Genomic DNA, 25,039 nt, shown 5'->3' on the forward strand with positions numbered 1-25,039 from the left:
TCACATGGAACTAAGTTAAGTAACCTTTTCTGGAGTATACCAGTATGCAAGGGAGAGAAAAAGTTTGTAGTTTATATGTTTCTGCATTTTGTTTTTACCTGATTTATCCATTATAGAAGAATATAAATTTAATAACATTTATATGCATTTCACATCTCTATATCTTCTTTTCTAGGTTTTGGATGGTACAACTACCTGATACTTTTTACATCCCTTGTATGCTCACTTTCACATCAGTTCAGTTCATCTTCAATGTCATACCTGCTGCCAGCAGCACAATGTGACCTACAAATGCAGCCATCTGACAAGGGATTGCTTAATTCTATCACATTTGCAGGTATGTACCTTGTTAATAACCTCCAAAAATGAAGCAAAAATAGTATCTATGCATTATACTGAATCAACTGTCTGTATGCACAAGACTTAAAAAAGACTTGCTTGTTTTAATGACTAATGATGAATATAAACAAAGACTGTGTATCCTCAGAAGTGTTTTGAATTTGATAGGTTGAAAAGTGATTGAAAATTTGAAGGCAGAACTTTTTTGGGTCCCTGATTTACACTGTGCAAAATAGTGAGAGTTTATCATCAAATGATTGTGTCGTAATCATGGAAGGTACAACTGATGTAGAAAAAAGTCAAGCAAATGCCACTATCATGCACATGAAAGTGGCATTTGGTAAGTTGATTAACGCTAAAGTAATCTATAGTGAACTTGGAAATGCACAAGACAAACGATAGGCTTAAAACAATATGTAATAAATTTCATAATGTGTCCCTGGTAAATGTAAACAATATAGAAAGAGACCTGCACACAACACATGGTATACACATGAATGAGAGGCAGAAACACTGTCAGAAAATTAATTGTCAAGGAAATTAGAAGAAATCCTCCACAAAGCAGTGTAAATAAGTGCATTGCCATGGAATGGCACACTCCACCTAATCAGAATCTGCCACACAAACAGGCCTTGTAGGTAAACCTGGGAAACTTGTGAAGCCTGCTGGACCATTTGGTAGCCCTAAATCATCCTATCTAGTCCACCAGGAGAAACTCAGACTTAATGCCATACACCAGAAATTCAGTAGTCTTTTAAAGACAAGGACAATGATCTGGATATTAATACATGTCATGATAAACCTGATATTTTAGTCATAACTGAACATTGGTACACTGAAGACTTAATTAGCATTAGTCAACCACTCTCCATGAAATTTTTTTCTGCCTTTAGTAGGAAAAACAAGTCTGAGGGTGGCGAAGCAGTCTTCACTGTTAAAGCAAGTAATTTCAGTGGTATTGACGTAAGTGCATTCTGCATAGAAGGAATTACAGAATTGATGCAATAAATCCAAAATGGGGTAGAGAAAATATACCAATTATCGGTTGTTGATTTGGAGGAAGAGACCAGACAGAAAGGCCATTGGTCCCATTGGATTAGGGAAAGATGGGGAAGGAAGTCAGCCCTAACCTTTCGAAGAAACCATACCAGCATTTGCCTGAAGCGATTTAGGGAAATCACAGAAAACCTAAATCAGGATGGCTGGACACGGGTTTGAACTGTCATCTTCCCAAAATTGAGTGCAGTATGCTAACCACTGTGACACCTTGCTCGGTGCAATGATCAGTGTGCATAGGCCACCTGGGGCATTTTTGGATACACTTTTCAAAAACCTATCTGATTTGCTGATAGACAGTACATTTTCTGGGTTAAATTGTCCTGTAAATACTATAATAACTGGGGATGTAAATATAGACTTATTAACCAATGATGTAAACACCAAAACGTTACACCTCCTACTCGATGAATTCAATCTGATCCCACTTATCCATGACCCAACTAGAGAGACTAGCAACAGCATAACATGTCTGGATAATATAATGACAAACATGACCCTTCTTTTTTGCGGTATATCTGTTCTAAACTAGCCATCTCTGATCACCATGCAGTACAGCTTCAATTGGAGGCAAATGAGATGCTCTTTGTCCCTATATGTAAGCAAAAGAATTATGTGTATGATAACATCAATAAACTGAACTGCATGTTAGCACACATTCCATGGTTTGAGAATGATAGCTTTTTCTATGATAGCTTTGCTGCTGACTTCTACCACTGTTTTGATGCCACATGCCCAGTTGTAGCCACAAAAGGCTAACAAACTAAAAATATATACAAATGTCAAAAGTATCTGGATAAATAATTATGTCACTGAAGCAAGGGAAAAATTAAAATTATTCCATAGTGCAGTGTTGAATAATAGACAAAATCTAAAGCTAAAGAAGGCCTTCAAGACTTGTCAAGGGTACTATAAGAATTTTATTAACACAGACCAGCAGCAACAACATTGCAAACAAGCTTCAGGCTTCACACAATGTTACTGCTAGTGTCTGGAAAGTGATAAACAGTTTTAAAACCAGCAGAGACAAATGCTGTGTGGACTTTATTATTGACCTTAATGGGATGGTGGTAAAATATCAACTTGAAACTGCCAATATATTCGCTGAATATTTTTTTTGTCAGTAGGGGAAGCTATCAATGACAAACATATTAACATGCAGTATAATTTTAAAAGCAATCTATCTGAGCATAGCATATACCTAAACCCCACAAATTGCAACGAAATAATTAACAACATTATCTCTCTAAAATCTTCCAGTTCTGCAGGGCATGATGGCCTCAGTATTAGTGTGCAGACAAAATGTCTCTGTACCTCTGTATGCAGCAGTAAATAATATTATAGAATCAGGCTCCTTCCCAGACAGACTAGAAATAGCTCAGGTAACACCAATCTTTAAAAAAAGGAGACAAACTCAAAATTCAAAACTACTGACCAATCTCAATACTTCCTATCTTTTCCAAAATAGTTGAAAAAGACATACACAGCAGAATTGTAAACTTCCTGCAGATGCACAACCTAATGTTTGAAAATCAAAATGGATTCTTAAAATGTAAATCAACTAGCACAGCAGCTGCACAGTTAATTGAAGAGATAATAAGTGGCATTGAGAACAAGCAACATGGTGACTTTAAGAAAGCTTTTGACTGTTTGAATGCCACAGTCCTATTACAGAAAGATATGGAACAGTGGCATCAGAGGCATTGCTCGTGACCTAATAAAATCTTACATGAGCAACTGAAAACAGTTTCTACTGCTTAAAACTGAAAGTGGTGTTCACAGATCGAAAATCACTAATATGAAATGTGGAGTGCCCCAGGGCTCAGTACTGGATCCTCTTCTGTTTTTGATTTATGTAAATGACATAAGATATTGCACTCAGAGTTCCAAAATAGTTCTGTATGCAGATGATACATCCACTATGTGTAAAAAGGAATCATTTAATCAATTAGAGACCCACTGTAATAATGTGACAAATGAAATTGTTCAGTACTTTAATGAAAGCCACATAAATGTAAGTAGTAGTAAAATATACATCAAAGAGTTTAACAACAGTAGTTGTAATGATGAAATTAAACTATACATAGGCAATGAATTAGTAGAAAAAGAGTTTAATGTAAAATTTCTCAGTGTAACAACTCAAATCTATCTAAAATGGGACAAAAATGTTGACACCCTAGCATGTCAGTTGTCAAAGAATATATCTGCAATGAATATGTTTATCAAGTTCCTCAAAGACACTGTTGTCCTAAAGACTGCATCAATGCTCTATTTTCCTCTAACCTGAATTATGGAAGAGAAATTTGGGGAGCAACGTCAAAGCAAATCTAAGTATGCTATTGCTACAAGAACCATCTGTAGAGCAAAATATAAGGAATCATGCCGTGGCTTATTTCCAAAGACTGTTATACTAACCCTAGTAAACATGTACCTTCCAAAAGCCATATTGCTTGTTAAAAGACAGCAGCCCAACATTTGTTCCCTTTTTGTATCAGTAAATACCAGAAATCAATAAAGATTTTACATCAGCAGCCACAGAACAGCACCGTCTGGAGAGGGTCCACAATGTGCCTGTTTAAAGTTATCCAATGCACTGCCCAGTAAATTTATGGCCCTATTCACAATGAAGCTTAAAATTCAGCTAAAGAAATTCCTGTTACAAAATTCACTTTACAGATTAGAGGAATACCATACTTATATGCAGATTAAGATGTGCTTCGAAAAAATATGTAAATAGTGTTAAGCAAACTATTTTATTTGTAATTTAATAATTTTGTAAATCAATGACATATTGAGAAGAATGTATTATTGCACTATGTATCAAGAATTGTAACCTGTTTTTATACATATGCAATAATCTTTCGATGTTGAATAAAGTATTATTATTATTATTATTATTATTATTGTCACAGTGAAAATCAAAAAAATAATGTCCATGTTGACTTTGTTTATGATTTAGAGCTGGATTATATACTGACAGAAAAAAAAAATTCACAACACCAAGAAGGAGTTGTGCAACATATATGAAAGTTGGTAGGCATGTTTCTACATATGGAAGATGATGTCTATCACAGTTTTGCACCAGTCACATAAGAGTAGTGCTAATAGCACCACTGTGAGGATACAAATAAGGTTTGTTTTTAATCAAGCTGTAACAGTTGCGAGCATTAATTACCTTTTAGACTGGATGCGATCAGTTGATGTTAGTCAAGAATGCCTTTAAGGTGACAAAGATACCATTGTCAACACCTTACTGAGTTTGAATGATGTCTTGTAAGAGGACTAAAAATGCTCCTTCCATATTATTGCTGAAAGACTTGGTATGAATGTAGCCACTGTACATGTTTGCTGGCAGTGATAGTTATGAGAATGTATGGTTGCAAAAAGACCAAGCACTGGATAGCCAAGAGGGAAGACCACTGTGTTTGGTGTATGGCTCTAGTGCATTGTACTGCATGTGCAACAGCAATTTGAACAGCAGTTGTTGCCACAGTGACACAACAAACTGTTATCCATCAGTTACTTTGAGGACAGCTCTGAGCCAGATTCCCTGTTGTATGCATTCCACTGACCCCAAACCACCACCATATTTGACCTTAGTGGTGCCAAGTGAGAACTCATTGGAGGGCAGCGTGGAGGTCTGTTGTGTTTTCCGATGAAACATGGTTCTGCCACAGTGCCAGTAATGGCCATATGTTGGTTAGAAGGAGGCCAGCTAAGGGCCTGGAGCTAACCCTTTTATTTATTTATTTAGCATCCAATAGATCACACATGTGATATAGGATTTGTCATTTGATTACACGTAACACATAACAACTCATACACATAATAAATTGACAAACATATATAAACAGCAAACAAATTACATACGCATAGTACATAAGAACTTATTGCCCAAAAAACAAAAGTACTTGCTCATGATAAACAATTTTAGATCATGGACTATGCCTTATACACAAAAAATATTACGGATATACACAAAACGTATTACGGATATTTAACAGATTTTTCCTAAGTATCATAATTACAAAGTTGAAAACATCATTAAATTAGTTTGAACTTTTAAGAAATAAGTACAGGTTTCAATCCTCAATCTTAGACAGGTATTCATTTACACTGTAGTAGCATTTTTCCATCACGTGTTTTTTTACTTCATGCTTGAAATTATTTTTGCCTTTCAATTCTTTAATTTGAGATGGAAGTGCATTTAAAAGCTTTATTCTTAAGTGGCTAACATGTTTCTGACTTCTAGTTTTTGCTACGTAGGGAATGCGGAAGTCTTTACAATGCCTTGTATTGTGATCATGGTAGCTTGAGTTGGTTTGGAGGCCGCAGTTATTTTTACTTATCATTTCCAGGCATTTAAAAATATATATTGATGGTATTGTAAGTATCTTTAGTTGTCTGAATAAGGGTCTACAGTGAGTTTGTAGTGGGCTGTGTGTCATGATACGAATAGCTTTTTTTTGCATAATAAAAATGTCATTTAGTCTTGAGCTGGTATTTCCCCAAAAACTTATGCCATAGCTTGCAACTGATTGGAAATAACTAAAATACACTACTCTAATACACAGGCAAAACATGCTGAGCTAAGTTTCTGAGCAAGATATACACTGTGTTCATTCCAGTTTAAATCTTGGTCAATTCGCATTCCCAGAAACTTTGTAGTGCACACTTTTTCTATTTGTTTGCTATCCAGCATAAGGTACATATTTTCCCCTTGGCACTTGTTTCCATACTGTATAAAGTTTGTTTTCTTTGTATTTAACGTCAGCTTATTTGAATAAAACCATGACTGTATGTATGAGAGCATTTTCTCTGCTGTAGTACACAATGATTCTTTTATATCACTAATTATGATACTCGTGTCATCTGCAAATAGTAGAATTTTGGCTGAGCTGTCTGGAACCTGTATATCATTGATATAAATTAGAAATAACAATGGGCCCAGAATGCTGCCCTGTGGAACACCTATTTCAATTTGTTTTGGTTCAGATATGAGTTTAAAATTGTGAAGAGTGTTGGATGACCTCAGCTCAAAAACTTGTGACCTGTTTTGCAGATAAGATTCAAACCATTTTTTAACAGTACCCCTGATGCCTATTGCTTCAAGTTTCTTTAGTAATATTACATAGTTAACAGTATCGAAGGCTTTGGATAAATCTAGATTAATTCCAACAACCTGTTTATTTGACTCCAAATTTCTTACTATTTCTGTTGTGTAGTCCAATATGGCTGTTTCTGTACTGTGCCCTGCTCGAAAGCCATGTTGACTGTTATTTCTTAGTTTATGTTTTTTTTCTTAGATATTTTGTAAGCCTGATTTTCATTAATTCCTCAAGTATTTTGGAGAAGGCTGGGAGGAGAGGTATAGGTTGGTAATTTTTTGTTTTATGTCTGTCACCATTTTTGTATAGAGATATCACTTTAGAGATTTTAAGTTTGTCCGGAAATATCCCTTCACTAAGGGACAAGTTTGCTATGTGCACTATAGGTTTGACAACACATGGAGCAATTTTCTTAATTATTGATACAGGTACATCATCCAACCCAGAGGACATTTTGGATTTCAAGCATTTAATGACTTTTAGAACTTCATGCTCATCTGTTGGGATTGCCATCATGCTGGTATTTACCATTGGAGTCGTCACTGTTGGTTGTTGCTTAAATTTACTACTTAAAGTAAGGGGAATATTTACAAAATAATTGTTTACATAGTTGGCCATGGCATCTTTTTCTACGGGAATATTTTCATTATTTTTAAGATTGATTTCCTGTTCATTAGTTTGACCCCCAGTTTCTTTTTTTACCATTTTCCACATCATTCTGGACTTGTTACTAGCCTGCCTTATTAATCTGTCATTACTTAATAATTTTACTTTTGCTATTACTTTGCGGTAAGTCTTTTTGTATGTCCTCACATACTCAACAAACTGCTGATCATGACATGTTTTTAACTTTAAACTTAGTAATTTCATGGTTTCACTTGACTTTTTAATTCCGGGTGTAATCCAGGTCCCTTTGGATCCAGATGATCAATAACTCAAAAGCTTATTTGGGAAACACATTTCAATGTATGTCGTAAAAGTGGAAGAAAATATATTGTAAGCATCATTTGTGTTTGTTTGTGTCAGGACCTCTGACCAAACTGCATTTTTTAAATTATTTGCTCCAATTGAACAAATGTGGGTCATCATCAGCATCATCTACAAACAGTATTAACTGTCTCTTTATTGAATGAACAAGTGAAAATGGCATGGAACTCAATCTCACAAACTGACATCTGGCACCTGTACAACACAAAGCATGCGTGTTTGCAGACTTACACGCAACATTCTGGCAGTTACACTAGTTATCTAGTTAATCCCCTTAGCCAGTTTGAAAGTTCAGGCATTATTCTGAGTCGAGTCTTAACCCCCCCCCTTTTTTTTATATTTAAAAAAGCTGTTGCAATGATAATCACCGGTTTTCCTGGTCTGAAAAAAATTAGTTAATTAGTTGTACTGGGGGTGTTCTCTTTTTTCTATCTCCTCGCACAGGAGGAGAAACTTTCCACTACAATCTCAGGTCACTATACCACCCTTTCCCTGTGGGTTCCAATCTACGTAAGGGTTGATACTATAAAAACATCTTCTTCCTCATCCTTGGGTAGGTACGCCCCTTCTATTTATACTAAACTATGGTACAGGTCAATCCTCTTTTTGGTGCCCCTGCCCACACAGTATAGGTCAGCCTCCTCTGGGTCTGCCTACCTGCCTCTCTTTCTCTTCTCTAACAATGATTCATAGTCTTGTCTTTTTCGTACTCCTCTGCACACTATTTTATTTAAAATATCCTGGTAAAATTTCTATCAACCTCTCCTTTCCTCCTACTGGGTCCTTCAGCCTACCTGCTTAAATTCTTTGCTTGTTCATTGGTTACAACTCATTTATATAGCCTGAATAACTAAATATCTTTTGTCCATGGTTGTAACTTTATTTCTTTTCTTCGGGCTATTCGGTCTGCATTATCCTATTATTCATCAGAAACTTATTTGACTCAATACCTCTGGCTTGATATCTATTTCTTTTTGTCTCCATTCATATTACTTTGTACTATTATAGCTATGAACACAGGCGGATATACACTTTGTCCCCCCCTTGTTCCTTTAGCTTATTTGACTCAATACCTCTGGCTCAATATCTATTACTTTGAGATGTGCAACCGTCATTACTTAACACATGTGCTCGAGCTCTTCCTAAGCACTACCTCCCCCCTTATCTGTGACGGTTGTTACATCTCCCTGTGTATTACTTGTCTGCGTCTTTGGATTTAATTGTTTGAGTGTGGAAGTGTGATCATGCATCCTGATTCTTCAGCCTACTAGGGTTCTTAGTTGAAGATTTTTAGAAATCACGAAAAGAGAAGGACTTAAGCGATAGAAGTACAGGGTGATTCAAAAAGAATACCACAAATTTAAAAATGTGTATTTAATGAAAGAAACATAATATAACCTTCTGTTATACATCATTACAAAGAGTATTTAAAAAGGTTTTTTTTCACTCAAAAACAAGTTCAGAGATGTTCAATATGGCCCCCTCCAGACACTCGAGCAATATCAACCTGATACTCCAACTCGTTCCACACTCTCTGTAGCATATCAGGCGTAACAGTTTGGATAGCTGCTGTTATTTCTCATTTCAAATCATCAATGGTGGCTGGGAGAGGTGGCCGAAACACCATATCCTTAACATACCCCCATAAGAAAAAATCGCAGGGGGTAAGATCAGGGCTTCTTGGAGGCCAGTGATGAAGTGCTCTGCCACGGGCTGCCTGGCGGCTGATCCATCGCCTCGGGTAGTTGACGTTCAGGTAGTTATGGACAGATAAGTGCCAATGTGGTGGCACTCCATCCTGCTGAAATATGAATTGTTGTGCTTCTTGTTCGAGCTGAGGGAACAGCCAATTCTCTAACATCTCCAGATACTGTAGTCCAGTTACAGTAGCACCTTCGAAGAAAAAGAGACCAAAAACTTTATTGGCTGAAATGGCACAGAAAACGTTCACCTTAGGCGAGTCACGTTCATACTGAGTTGTTTCCCATGGATTCTCAGTGCCCACGCTGAACAACTGTCGTCGATTCACTTCTGCCGTTCTCAATAACACAAAAAGCTTTCTGTTGAGCGGTCGCCATCTTAGTATCAACTGACGCTGATGCCTAGTCAACAGCGCCTCAAGCGAACAAATGTACAACTAAATGAAACTTTATAGCTCCCTTAATTCGCCGACAGATAGTGCTTAGCTCTGCCTTTTGTCGTTGCAGAGTTTTAAATTCCTAAAGTTGTGGTATTCTTTTTGAATCACCCTGTATATTAATGTGGACAGAGGGAAAGATAGATTGGTACTCTTAAGAGAAGTAAGAAAGGAAATAAAAGAAATGGTTGCTAAGATCGAAGAAAGAAAGAAGATAGCCCCAAAGACAGGAAACCCTTCCCACCCCCCTTCCTCAGGATCCCCACTTCGCCGTTACTTAAGTGAGAAGCCGGAGCAGGTATGACGTTTGACATCTCCTGCAGAATGGACATTCTCACCGTCACCTTTGAAGTCCCCGAAGAAAAGATCTTAGCAACTCATATGGAAAGGCAAATGACGAAGAACCAGTCACACTTGTTTGCGAGGGTTGTATGAAGGGCGTGGTGTGTAGGTCATGTTGGTGCCTATGCTACCCACCCCTTTCAGAATTAAATATGAACCCTCCCCAATCACATCACACTTTACAAAAAATATAAAACATTCTATAAAAATAGAAATTATATACACTATAATCAAATTGTTATTCAGTTAGTCACTTCACTTTATATTTCATACACATGTTCATTTTATGTCATCTAGGTATCATTCTTCCCAAACAGTACCATCATATTAGATCTCCTGCTAGAATGTTACCCTGTTAGTTTTATCTCATGCTTAGACGTTACTGTTTATTGTGACTCCTTAAATTAGTGATAATCGTGTGGTCATAATTGATCTGTTCAGATATTAATATGATAGGATAGCTTAAGGGCTATAAATAGATTACAGGATAGTCGAAGATTTGAAGGGAGTTTGGTGTAGGAAAACTAATGTGGAAGCAACACCGAACTCAACTCGGGAACTGGCGGACGACACTCCGCCCGTTGACACAGAACGTCAACGTCCCTGGGGGTTTTGTACATATCGTTTTATGTCCGTAACATTATACATTCCCTTTTCCTCTCCCGTCACAGGATCTACTAAATATAGGGTTTTTTGGTGTACTTTTGATTGAATATGATAAGGTATGGCTTGGTTAAACCATTTTAAGAAATGGGTGGGGTGTACCTCCCCATCTGGTTTGAATTTAGGAAACTGTCTCGACAAGCATGAATTTGACCCCCATTGCAAATCAGTTATCATATCCTTATTTAATATAATATTTTGGGAAACTGCACCTTTCTCTAGTTTCTCCTGCAAGAGCTTGAATTCTTTCCTCAACGTTTCTAAGGCTTTCTTGGTTTTATCTAAATTGGAAGTTACTATAGGCGAAGAGATATCAACACTTAATTTCTCTTCAACCTTTCGTCCTATTAATTCTTCTACTTGTCCTTCTAGGCCATTCAAATTTATAAGCTCTGCAATCATTAACTTTTCTTTGAAGTTCTGTTCTACGGTTTCCACCCGTGATTTGACCCCTGAAATTTGCGCCTGTACTAGGGGGAGCAACTTATCTTGTTTCTGGACATTGGTTTTTAGTGTAGTTAATTCTTGTTCAACCACATCAAATGTAACATTACATACATTTTTCAAAGAGTCATATTTTTCGTTAAATTGTGTTTCCAAATTACTACATTTACAGTCTACATGATATTCTAATTTTTGAACTAATCCTTTTATATTGGCTTCATTTCTTTGTTCTAAATCCTTAAATAAAATATTGGTCTGTTCACTCAGGGAATCGGACAATTCTTTTTTCAATTCTTTTTCCCATTGTTGCATCTGATTACTTATGATATTAACTTGAGCCTCTAGTTTTGTGTTTTGTGATTCAAACTGCGCTTTGATAAACCTCATTAATTTGCCTAAATCTGGCCCCTGTTTTTCAATTCCCATAGCCCCAACAGACTCTATGGATTGATGTTCCTTTTCCATTGTGTTTTGATTTGCTTTTAATCTAGATACCATTAAAAGTACACTCACTTATTTCCACAAAACCCCACACTTCACAAACAGTCAAAGGTCAGTAGTAGCTCACCCGGCATCGGTGGAAGGCGGCGTCGGCACCAGTGTACGGCGGCGTCAGCGTCGATGGACGGCGGCATCGGCATAGGTGGACGACGGCGTCAGCTTTTCTGGATGGCTGCGTCGGCATTGGTGTACGGCAGCGTCGGCGTTGGTGTACGGCAGCATCGGCGTTGGTGAGCGGCAGGGTCAGCATTTGTAGACGGCTGCGTTGGCGATTTGAGACTAACTGCAGCGTTGTGTGATTTTCTTGATTCCTTTAATCATTTCACCATTTATCAACACAATATTTCTGGATAAGTATCATGGAATCGCTCTTCAGCCTCACTGTTATCGGTTGCTATGGCAACTCCCAACTGTTTTTTTTTTTTTTTTTTTTGTTTTCTTATAACTTCCTTAATATTTCCCCTTCTTTCTCAGGTCCTTTCTTTACGGTCATCATGTTCTTGCAGTGGCCCAGTGTAATGTTAAGCGGTTTCATGGATTTACTTGTTGAAGAATGCTGGTTCTACTTTCTTGCAGCACCGATGTCTTCTGCTAGCACCGGACGCTTCTCCGAAGATTTCACTGCCCGGAAGGGGAAATTTCACTCACTCTCTCTCTCTCTCTTCTTATTTAAAAATACGCTACTCATGGAATATCATTCAATGCACCAGAACATATTTATTTCCACTTCGCAAAAAAAAAAAAAAAAAAAAAAAAAAAAAAAAAAAAAAAAAAAAAAAAAAAAAAAAAAAAAAAAAAACTTTATGACGTAAGCCCACGCATTACTGGGCACCCAAGAACAGTTAATTATGCATCTTTGAACACAATTAATACATAAGCTTTTATCATGGCGACTATCCACGTCCAGTCCACATACTCTCAACAGCAGCAGTTCAATGTCTACTAAAACAGTCACTATCTCGAGTCACTCCGTTTGTTTTTTTTTCAACAATACAAAGCTACATTACTCTTTGCAGCCGGCCATGGAGCTTCCAGGCCATATGTGTTTATTCCTCACAGGTCGTGCTGAACACTTGCCAGCGCCAATGAAATGTCTCCCTTCCAGTTTCGCCTGCACAAACAATAAATGGGTGCAGTATCCCATGCTCATCCTTACGCCCTGCTTTAAAATAACACATGTTCAAAACGGCTGGAACACAAGTGTCTCCAGACTTTCATAAAATTCTGGGGGCACTACAAAACACACACACACACACACACACACACACACACACACACACACACATACTCTCTTGACCACTGTTGTCCTTCAGCAATGAAGCCTGACTGCAGTCATCCAGAGATGACCATGCTTATGTATTCATGGTTGTGCTTGTATGAATATATGTATATTTTGCTAAATCTGCAGTAAGACTTAGTCTGAGAGCTTAGTCTACTTTTGATTGTTCTTGTCTGCTGTTCAGTGCCTCCTCTGCATGGTGAGTACCAGTCTACTGACTGTAAGTGAATCCTTCACATTAATAAATATTTTTTTGTATGTCATCAGTCTTTGGACTGATTCAGTGTGGCCCCACACCAATTCCTTTCATGTGCAACCTCTTCATGCCAGAGTAGTGCTTGCAACCTAAATCCTCAGTTATTTGCTGGCTGTAGTCCAATCTCTATCTTTCTCTACAGTTGTTGCCCTCTGCACTCCCCTCTGGTACCATGGAAGTTATTCCCTGACATATTCACATATGTCCTATCATCCTGTCCCTTCTCATTGTCAGTGCTGTCCACATATTCCTTTCCTCTCTGATTCTGCACAGCACTTTCTCTTTCCTTACCTTATTGGTCCACCTAATTTTCAACATTCTTCTGTTGCACCCCATCTCAAATCCTTCAATTCTGTTTCGTTCTGGTTTTCTCACAGTCCATGTTTCACTGACATACAATCCTGTGCTCCAAACATACATTCTCAGAAATTTCTTCCTCAAATTAAGAACTATGTTTGATACTAGTAGACTTCTCTTGGCCAGGAATGTCATTCTTGCCAGTGTTAGTCTGCTTTTGATGTCCTCCTCGCTCAATCCGCCATTGGTTATTTCGCTGGATAGGTAGCAGAATTCCTTATCTTCATCTGCTTCGTGATCACCAATCCTGATGTTAGGTTTCTTGCTGCTGTCATTTCTGCTACTTCTCATTACTTTTGCCTTTCTTCGACTCACTCTCAGTCCATATTCTGTACTCATTGCACTGTTCATTCCATTCAGCAGATCCTGTAAAACTTCACTTACACCCAGGACAGCAATGTCATCAGAAAATCGTACCATTTCTATCCTTTCACCTTGAATTTTAATTCCACTCCTGAATCTTTCTTTTATTTCCATCATTGCTTGTCTGATGTTCAGATTGAACAGTAGGGGCAAAAGACTACATCCCTGTCTTACACTCTCTCTAATCCAAGCACTTCGTTCTTGGCCGTCCACTCTTTTTATTTCCTCTTGACTCATGCACATACTGTAAATTACCTGTCTCTCCCTATGGCTTTCCCCTATTTTCCTCACAATTTTGAATGTCTTGCACCATTTTACATAGTTGAATGCTTTTTCCAGGTCATCAAATCCTATGAACATGTCTCAATTTTTTTTAGTCTTGCTTTCATTATCAACTGCAATGTCATAATTTCCTCTGTGGTACCTTTGCCATTCTTAAAGCCAAACTGATTGTCATCTAACAAATTCCCAATTTTCTTCTCCATTCTTCTGTATATATTCTTGTCAGCAGCTTGGATGCATGAGGTGTTAAGTTGACTGTGTGATAATTCTCACACTTGTCAGCTCTTGCAGTCTTCGGAATTGTGTTCATGATATTTTTATGAAAGTAAGATGGTATGTCACCAGACTCATAGATTCTACACACCAACGTGAATAGTCATTTTGTTGCCACTTCTCCAAATGATTTTAGAAATTCTGATGTAATGTTATCTATTCCTTCTCCCTTATTTTGGTCTTAAGTCATCCAAAGCTCTCGTAAATTTTGATTCTAATACTGGATCCCCTATCTCTTCTAAATTGACTCCTGTTTCTTCTTCTATCACATCAAACAAATCTTTCCCCTCATAGAGGCTTTCAGTGTACGCTTTCCATCTATTCACTCTTTCCTCTGCATTTAACAGTGGAATTCCTGTAGCACTCTTAATTTTACCACCCTTGCTTTTAATTTCAATGAAGGTTATTTTACTTTCCTGTATGCTGAGTCAGTCCTGACAATCATTTCTTTTTCAATTTCTTCACATTTTTAATGCAGCCATTTTGTCTTAGCTTCCCTACACTTTCTATTTATTTCATTCCTCAGTGACTTTTATTTCTGTATATCTGAATTTCCCTGTGCATTTTTGTACTTCCTTCTTTCATCGATCAACTGAGGTATTTCTTCTGTTACCCATGGTTTCTTCACAGTTACCTTCTTTTTACCTATGTTTTTCTTTCCAACTTTTGTGATTGCCCATTTTAGAGATGTCCATGCTCTTTAACTGTACTGCCTATTGAGCTATTCCTTATTGTATCCATAGCCTTACAGAACTTCAAGCATATCTCATCATTCCTTAGAACTTCTGTATCTCACTTTTTGGCGTATTGAGTCTTCCTGACTAATCTCTTAAACTTCAGCCTACTCATCACTACTACATTGTGATCTGAGTCAATATCTGCTCCTGGATATTCCTTACAATCCAGTATCTGACTTCAATATCTCTGTCTCACCATGATGTAATCCAATTGAAATCTTCCCATACCACTCAGCCTTTTCCAACTATACTCCTCCTCTTGTGATTCTTGAACAGAGTATTCGCTATTACCAGCTGAAATTTATTACAGCCTTTCTCCTCTCTCATTCCTTGTCCCAAGCCCATATTCTACTGTAACCATTTCTCCAACTCCTTCCCCCCACAAATGCATTCCAGTCCCCCATGATTATTAGATTTTTATCTCCCTTTATGTACCATATTACCCTTTCAATTTCATCATATACAGGGTGTTTCAAAAAGAATATACATATTTTGAATGCATATATTTATTAAACTTTAAGACATATGAATATGAAACTTTACACACATATTTACGAACCTCTCAAGTTCAGATTACAGATATTCAATGTGTCCTCCGTCAGTGACACAAACATTATCATATCGATACTCAAATTCCTCCCATAATTAGGCAAGTATGTCCTTTGTCACTGATGTTTTGGCAGTACGGATCCAGTTCTTCAACTCTTCCAGGCTCTCTGGGAGTGGTCGTACATAAACATTGTCTTTAATGAAACCCCACAAGAGTAAGTCAGAGGGTCTCAAATACGGCGACCGTGGGTCCCAGCTGAGACATGCTAAGTCACCAGCTCCTTGATGACCAAGCCAACAGTTACGTAGAGTTTCATTCAAATATTCACGCACCTGCAACTCCACTGAGAGGGTGCCCCGTCTTGTTGAAAAATGAAGTTGTCTTCATACAGCCTCGGAAACAACCAGTTTTGTAAAATAGCAAAATACTGCTGACTTTTAACCATGTTTCCATCAAAGAAGAATGGGCCATAAACAGGTGATCAGGATATCGCACAAAACACATTGACTTTGGGCGAATCTTGTACAGATTCAGTGGCTGCATGTGGATTCTGTAGGCCCCAAATTTGAACATTGTGTTTGTTTACCTGACTGCTAATATGGAAAGTCGCTTCATCACTGAACATGATGCATAGTGCGAAAATGTTATCATTGTCAGTAGCATCAAGAATCTCATTACAAAATGCCACATGTTTGTGTTTGTCATCAGGATGCAGAGCTTGTAACAGCTATAACTTGTACAGCTTCATAACCAACCAACATCTCAAAACACATCAAATTGTTGTAGGCAGTTGTAACTCCCGACTGGCACAACAAGTTGATTTTGAAGGACTGTGTTGTAAAGCAGTTTGAATTTGTGCAACATTTTCTTCAGGAACACTAGGGTGGCCAGGACTCTTTCCATTACATAACACATCCTGTACCTGAAAACTGTTGATACCATCTGCAAATGTTCTACCCATTTGGAGGATCAATTTGGTACCTCAACCTGAAACATCTTTGCACTGTAATCATGGAATTGCACTTCGCAAACTCTAGAACACAAAATGATTTCTGCTGCAGAGTAGCCATTTTAAACATATGATGGATACCAAGCAAAACAGAAGACAACTGACATCTAGCAGCCATTAATATAAACTAGACTATGTGTTCACTTCTCCAATTGTCGAGCTGAGGCACAGTGATCGATAGTATGGACAAAATAATACTTTGTAATATGTATATTTTTTTGAAACACCCTGTACTTTCTCTGTGTCTTCATGTTCAATTTGCAATGTTGGCATGTATACCTAAACTACAATTGTCGGTGCTGGTTTGCTGTCGATTCTGATAGGAACAACTCTATTACTGAGCTGCTCACAGTAAGACACTCTCTGTCCTACCTTCATATTCATAATGAATCCTACTTCCGTTATATCATTTTCTGCTGCTGTTGATATTATCCTACACTCATCTGACCAGAAATCCTTGTTGTCTTTCTGTTTCACTTCACTGAGCCCTACTATATCTAGATTGAGACTTGCATTTTTCTTTTCAGGTTTTCTACCCTCCCTACCAAATTCTAGCTTCTGATATTCCATACCCTGACTCATAGAACTTTATCCTTTTGTTGATTATTCAGTCTTTTTCTCATGTTGACCTTTCCCTTGGCAGTCTCCTACAAGAGATCCAAATAGGGGCTATCCTGGAATCTTTTGCTAATGAAGAGATCATCATGATACTTTATCAATTAGAGGCACATGTCCTATGGATACATGGTGTGCAATGGTTTCCATTGCCTTCTGTACACTCATGCCATTGATCATTGCTGATTGTTCCACCTTTAGGGGCAGTTTACCACCCCAAGGACAAGAGAGTGCCCGGAATCTCTGTCAGCTGCTCACCTTCTTTTACAATCCCAGTAGCAGAATGAGGGTGATTTCTTATTCCAAAAGTCTTTGGTCACCAATGCTGATTATTAATCAAAATTTAAGCTGTGGCAGGTTTTGAACCCGGGGGTGGCTGTGTGTTGGTTACTTGTTCAGACAGACGGCTGTGTCACAGGCTGCTGTAGAACTTTCTATTGGTACTTTACACAAGTAGTGAACAGTGGTTGCTTATGCCTGTTATGTATGACCTGATTTACCCCACACCCATGAAGGACCTCCTTCATGATTGGCCTGCCAGAACACAATATGCAAATGAATGAATGAATGAATGAATGCATTCTCCAGCATCCCCACCAACCACACTCAGTGTATTTGTTAACTCCCAGTGCTCTGTTCTAGTTCTAAAATCATAGAGATTTTTTAATCAGTCTGAACCTGAGAAGTAATTTAAGATTCTTAGTGGCCATATAATTCATCAAGATGGTCCTGAATAGGCTGACCTGGGATGACGTAATTTGATTGCCCATGACAGTACCGTAAATTTCTTTCTAGGTGATTCGTGTTCCTGTTCAGAAAATGAAGTATATTCTGGACTTTCATCAGTTTTGTATATATATTTTCGGAAGCTTCATTTACTGTGTTATGATTCACCTTCTTTATTTCGTCATTTGTTGTACTCAGTGTCGACATACTGCATTGTGATATTGGCTGAAAAATGGGGTGTGGAACTACAACACTTACTACTTTAAATAATGTAGCCGACAGGTGTACAGTTGCGTTTCACAGTAGTTTACTTTCACTGTTCACAACCCCCCAATAATACACAATTATATATGGCCAGTGCACTATTGTTTTAACTTTCCATAAGCCTCATTAATAGTTTGCAGGCAAACCTCCTCATACTGCTACAATAGTTTACTACCAAACATCTACAAGCAGTAAAAGCCTAACCACAAAGTTCACAGTTCTTGAAGAACAGAACGGTACATATGGAGCAGACACTGTCATTGTTTTAACACACGGCCTAATTGTGTTACACTTATTTCTCAGATGCATTGTTGTTGATCTAACCAATACAGGTTCGTCACAACTGCTTTTATTGTCACAACAGATCTTTCATCAGTAATTGCTTCCTGATTGTATTGCCATTATTATTTTCAGTGCCCTCAGGTGCAAAACTGACATTTACCATATTTTCCAAACTGCAGTATGTCTCCCTGTCTTTTTTACAAGGAATTAATTCTAGAGTTGATTGGTTTCTATTCTGCATGGTGTAGGAAGACTGTTTATCATCACTTGCTCCAGTAGGTACACCAAACCACAGGGAAGCAAAAACACATTCCTACAAGTCTGCAGGAGACTGAGTTCACAAAATGAATAAAGCACTAACATGTCTTGGCTGTATCAAAGTTGGTGTAGGAATACAACAGTTCCAAATCAGTGACAACTCAAGACTGGAAAACAAACTCAGTTAACTTGGCTATGCAATGGCTCAGCATGGACAGCTACAAAGTACAGCAAGCCATGAGCCACACTGTGAGCTCACATCACAGGCTGAGCAGCAAACATTTGCCACTGGGTGGTGCCACGTGACATGCATACCTTGGCGGTAGCTCCCTATATGACAATGACCCACAGCCACCACTGAAGCCTTAGTACCTCTTACATGTCCACATCTATGCTAGGGGGGAATCTGTATTACTGTCAGACACAAAAGATTGATACCCTTTTTTTACCCTGTGATTTGAACCTGCTGTTGACAACTCAAATTTGATGGTTTTGTTTTGTCACTAAGGGATTTCTGTTCTTGCTTTATGGATGAAAATTTGCACACATTAATTCTACCTCTCATTTAGTCACCAAATAATTCTTAATTGTTAGTGCTAATCTTGATGTGGGAGATGCATGCTGCAATGAACAAATGTGCCTAGGTAGCTAAAAGGGCAGTAGAACCTTATTACACAATACCTCAAGCAAGTATAACAGAAAACAGCTTTTCAAGTAACGATCAGATCATAAAAGGGCAGGCACCAAACACAATGCCAGTTTCTTGAACTTACTAGCTGCATTGTATGCTAATGTAGCCACTGAGTTAAGCACACTGTCCACCCTAAATAGGCTAGCACTGGTGTAGCCAGAAAACATCCATATGTGGGTGCAGTCCATGGATGAAGCACTCACAAAGACTCAGCAGTTTGGTCACGATATGCAGGGCTGTAAACTTTGACTGCTGTGTGCTGTGCTCTGATGAATGACTCTAATTGTGGGATTGCTTGAAAGGTTGGCTCCTGGCCCATAGAACTGTAGCTGTGAACTCCCAATATTTACTGACTGGCACGTGGCTGGGCATTGTAATATAAAGCCATCAGGGGACAGAATTCTAGGAACTTACGCGAATGTCATGTGGCTCGTGGAGGTCAGCACTTAATCTAGTGGGTGGGGTACCAGCAGATACTGCAACAGCAGCTGCAGGTGTGATGTTCTATGGTTGAGCTGCACATGCCTTGGTAGGGCGGCAACCCCGACACTCTTCTGTGTGGTTGGTGGCTGGATCAAAAGGCATCTGCCACAGTTATTAACTACATCCCTCTTCCTTACAGAGGAGATGGCAGACCAGGTTGGTATGTAGTAGGTGGTTGTGATGTAGGCGCCTGCCAAGAGTATGGTATCTCCCCTTCCCCAGGGGATGATGGTAGCACCATTAGAAAAAAGTGAACCTGAAAAAACCAAGAACCAGGCAGGGCCAAGGTCAAGAAAAGGTGATCACTCTGTCTAAGGTGGGATGACCTGGTGGTGCCAGGCTTGCAGAAAATTTCCATGACCATAGGACAGGAGTGGCAGAGGAGTCCAACTGAAGTCCTGTGGAGGGTGAGAGTGGGAGGCCCCAGAAATTGTAGGAGATAACAACGATTGGATAAGTCAGGGCCAGTGACCAGGGCACAGAGCAGAGCAGAGCAGAGAAGGTGCATCATGCACATTGAAGGTGCCTGTTGAAGGAGAAAGGGATCACATGTGGCATGTATGACCCACACTCCAAAGGGAAAGAACCCTGGAGAGGAAACAGAACTCTGAGGGCATGATTTGAACATCAGAAAAAAGGAGACAGACTGGCTGAACAGAGGGCAACATGTCCAGAGGAACCAAGGTGAGGACAGCAATTTGACAGAAGATCAAATGATGGCACCATTGGACTGAACTGAAAGGGGGAAGTCATTAAGGGGACAGGAGTTGAGGGCACAGGATGCACAAGAGAGAGTCTAATGGAGGAAAGTGTTGAGTGGGCTGACAGTGTGAGGACTGGCAGTGAGGCTGACAGTGGCTAGAATCTGAAGAGATGCTGGGGCTGGCGGCAGGCAGAGTGAAGGGGGAGGGTGGCTGATGGGAGGAGGAGCATTGCACTGTGCACTGAGACCCAAAGAGGCACTGGGGCTGATGCTAAGGGTGTCAGGGCACTGGAATCTGAAGAGACACTGGGGCTGATGGTGAGGGTGTTGGTGATGCTGGAACCTGAGTAGGTGCTGGAACCTCGAGAGGTGCTGGAGCATGAGGAGGTGCTGGGAACTGTGGAAGTGTCAGAGCCTGTAGAGGTGCTGGGGCCTGTGGACATGATGGGCCCATGGAGATACGGGGGCCTGTGGAGGAGCTGGAGGTAGTGCAGGAGGCTGAGCTCCCAGAGGATGCCAGAAAACAACCAGTGGGGATTGCAGAGATCTGGAGGAAGTGTGTCAGTTGCACAAGAAAGGCGGAACATGAATCCAAGATGGGGGAGGCAGAAACCATGTTGTCTACGCCATGGCCAAGGCAGCACTGGGATGAGCAAGATGCTGGGAAGAGAATCTCAGAGGCACACTGCAAGAGCCAAACTATGACGACATGACCCGCACTTGAAGTGGCACTTCTGACGCACATTGGACTTGAGTAAAGATATGGAATAACTGCTGTAATGCCATCCCCCCTCCCCCCACCCCACCTGCCCCCATAATTGCACAAGCTGACTCATTGACAGTTTTGGCATTGGATCACCCATGACAGATGAGCAAATGGTACCAGTTAACTGATCCGACAGGGTTCTTCCTGCACAACACTTACTCAAGTAATGGCCAAGATTGCTTGACTGAAGATCGATACACAGTCTATCTGTCCCCAAAATGCACAATGGCTAACTCAACTAATCCCAGACTATCAGCAGCTACCAATCACGAACAACTTCTTGTGACATTGTTTTGCCACAGGCAGGTACCTCCAAAAAAATAAATGGAATCAGCAGTTGCACAAGAACTGCCTCACTCAACTTTTTTTCACCACAAACAAATACACAAAGGGAATAGCAAACATAAACACTTGGCAGTCCTTGTCCACATAGCCCACTAAAATGCAAAAAATGTACGTACAGTGCCAAGTTGTCACTTACATGAAAGAGTTCCCAATACTTACAGTAAAGCAATAGGAGCAGAAAGGGCACTGTTTACAGGACAAGCACCAAACTCAGCAAAACACTGCAACAACAGAAATAAAATGCTTTACCACTAGACAGAAACAAGACAAAATCAGGAATAACAAGGTGTATAATCATGAAATGTGATGCAGCAAGAACTGTGCCCACACAAATGAAGAACGGAGTACTCTGATCTAAGAACAAATAGTGGAGAACAAGTAATGCACACAAAGCAATGTCTCTCACATAAAACTGTGTTAATAAAGAATTTGAAAGTATGAAAGATGCAAAGACGACTTGTTACACAGAAGCAACAGATAGTGAAACCAACTAGCTAAAATGCCACATATCATAAGGATGGAACACACAAATGCAAGTAATCTAAAGTAAACAGCCAACAATGAGTGGTTTATGACCGAATGTGGAGCAAAACCATGAAAAATACTTTGTGGAGAACACAAATACACTGAAAGGAAGGCTACCTGGTTGAGCACAGAGTCACACTGAACAAAATACCGCAATCAAAACGGTCATCGTTAAAAGCTTACCTTTGTTGTCACCATCGAAACAAGAGCATTACATAGAACAAGCTTTTACCTAATTACCACTGCTGAATGAGAACACTGTAAAAAACAGGTTTTTACTTCATTGCCAGTGCTGAACAAAAAACCTACAGAAAACAAGCTTTCATGTTGTTGCCAATGTGGGAAGTGTACAATACAATGAATAGATGTGACCAGGTACCCAAAAGAACTCATACCTTAAACAAGAATAACAGAAAATAGCTTTTGAAGTAATACAACTAAAAGATTGTCCAGACCTGATAAGGGTGGACACAAAACACAGTGACTTTTTCAAATGTACTAGCTGCACCGTGTGATAAAGTACACTGTCTCTTCTAAATATGGTAGCACTGACATAGACAGGAAATGTCTGTGTTGGGTGTAATCCGTAGTTGAGGCATTCGCAAATCCTCAGTGGTCCGTACACGTTATGCGAGGCTGTAGGCTCTGACTGATGTGCACTGCGCACTGATTAATGGAACTCTGACTGTGGTACTGCTTGCACTGTCAGCTACTGGCTCCTAATGCTGACTGACTGACGAGCAGCTGGGTGGTGTCCTGTAAAGCCATCCAGAAGAAGAATACCAAGAAATTGTGATAATGCCATGAGGCATGTGGAGATGAACTAGTGGCAGCGATAGCAGTGCTGTATCTGGCAAATGTGGCACCACCAGATACTGCAAGGGCTGCTGCAGGCATGATGTGCTGTGGTCAAGTTTCAGGCTCATTGGCAGAGCAGCAACCTATGGCACTCTGCTATGTGGTTGGTGACTGGACTGAAATGTTTCAGCAGTTGGCATTGTAGTACTGGTTGATTCAGAGCATTTTTTGAAAAATATGAATTTCACATGCTTGGCCCTCCACTACAACTCCCGCTGCAAGTTTTTCTTTTTTTTAAATTTCTCATTTGTTGACTATTTTTGTTACAACCATTTTCTGACTATTTCCTGTTTTTGTAGACTAACAGTATCTCTCAACATTCTAATTATTCACCCATTGCATCCACCAGATAGACTTGTGGCAGTTCATCCTTTGTTACTGCTTTCATGATGTCTTAACTATGATTATTGCTGGCCGTTTCCAATATGCAATGCTGGCTGTCCATCATTAGCCACTCAATAGACAAATAAATGTTCTATCCCATAGTCAAAAGATATAATGGAGTATAAAAGGTACCATGGACCAAGGGACATACATGGCTGCTCATCATCCAAGCTCATGTGTGGCTAGCCTTACTAAAATATTCTCATGACACTCCAACCTTTAGTCAACTAGGATTTGTAACGATCCTTGAAAAAGTTTGAGGTGGATATCATTGGGCAGGTCTCTACTTATATGACAACTGTTATGTATACTACTGGATGGATTGTCAGTGATGGAATAAACATGTGCTTCAGTTAATCTTGGGATATCTGGTATCACTTCTGTCTTCCAATAGGCTGAAAGAAAATAAATGGATAACAGTGTGCACTGATCACCTCAGCCATTAAACTATCACCAAGACTATACTGACTGCCAAAGCTCTAGACTTTACCAAGTTCCTTATGGAAGACATAATTCAGCAGAAAAGTCGCCCATTTGTCATAATATCTGTTCACTGAAATCCTACAGTAATACAAGGTAATTTCATATTACAGTATTGCCTGCAGATTGCCAGGTCACAACTACCCACATTGACAGGTGACAACTACCCACAAACTAGGATTCATGAACAAGATATGTTTTCAAATATGCTAACACAACACAAAGAGACTGTAATATAATTTTTCCTTTGTGACATTTTGCTACAACACAGTAAAACAAGACACCACAGATTTCGTACCACTCTTCCACTTCCTGGTCACAAGGTCAAAATGTCGATGGATACATTGTTCTGGTGTAAATCTGATCATAATTTGGATGTTTACATGAAAGGGATTGATACCAGAACTGATGGAGCAAGACTGCTGGGCTGCTTGTAGTGCTCTGATGCCCATCATAAGAATGAAGAGGTACAGTATCAAATATTGTTCTGTAAGTTACAGTTTGAGAGGGATAGTATGATTGTTCTGTTGTACAGAAAGTTGGAATATCAATAAAGCTACAGAGGCACTCCTCCCCCCATGAACCATGCCCCCATGAACCATGGACCTTGCCGTTGGTGGGGAGGCTTGCGTGCCTCAGCGATACAGATAGCCGTACCGTCGGTGCAACCACAACGGAGGGGTATCTGTTGAGAGGCCAAACAAACATGTGGTTCCTGAAGAGGGGCAGCAGCCTTTTCAGTAGTTGCAAGGGCAACAGTCTGGATGATTGACTGATCTGGCCTTGTAACAATAACCAAAACGGCCTTGCTGTGCAGGTACTGCGAATGGCTAAAAGCAAGGGGAAACTACAGCCGTAATTTTTCCCGAGGTCATGCAGTTTTACTGTATGATTAAATGATGATGGTGTCCTCTTGGGTAAAATATTCCGGAGGTAAAATAGTCCCCCATTCGGATCTCCAGGCGGGGACTACTCA

At 39.4% G+C, this 25,039-nt stretch overlaps 1 protein-coding gene across 1 annotated transcript in view; it reads left to right on the forward strand.

The window, feature by feature from the left end:
* The window catches only part of LOC124799169 (synaptic vesicle glycoprotein 2B-like), a 340,146-nt gene that overhangs the window by 160,296 nt on the left and 154,811 nt on the right, over nucleotides 1–25,039 (forward strand). The window contains exon 3 of the mRNA XM_047262707.1: nucleotides 176–337. Within this exon, the coding sequence (XP_047118663.1) occupies nucleotides 176–337 (162 nt within the window). The remainder of the gene's footprint in view (nucleotides 1–175; nucleotides 338–25,039) is intronic.

This window comes from Schistocerca piceifrons, chromosome 5, assembly GCF_021461385.2.
Source record: "Schistocerca piceifrons isolate TAMUIC-IGC-003096 chromosome 5, iqSchPice1.1, whole genome shotgun sequence".
NCBI classification, from domain to species: Eukaryota; Metazoa; Arthropoda; class Insecta; order Orthoptera; family Acrididae; genus Schistocerca; species Schistocerca piceifrons.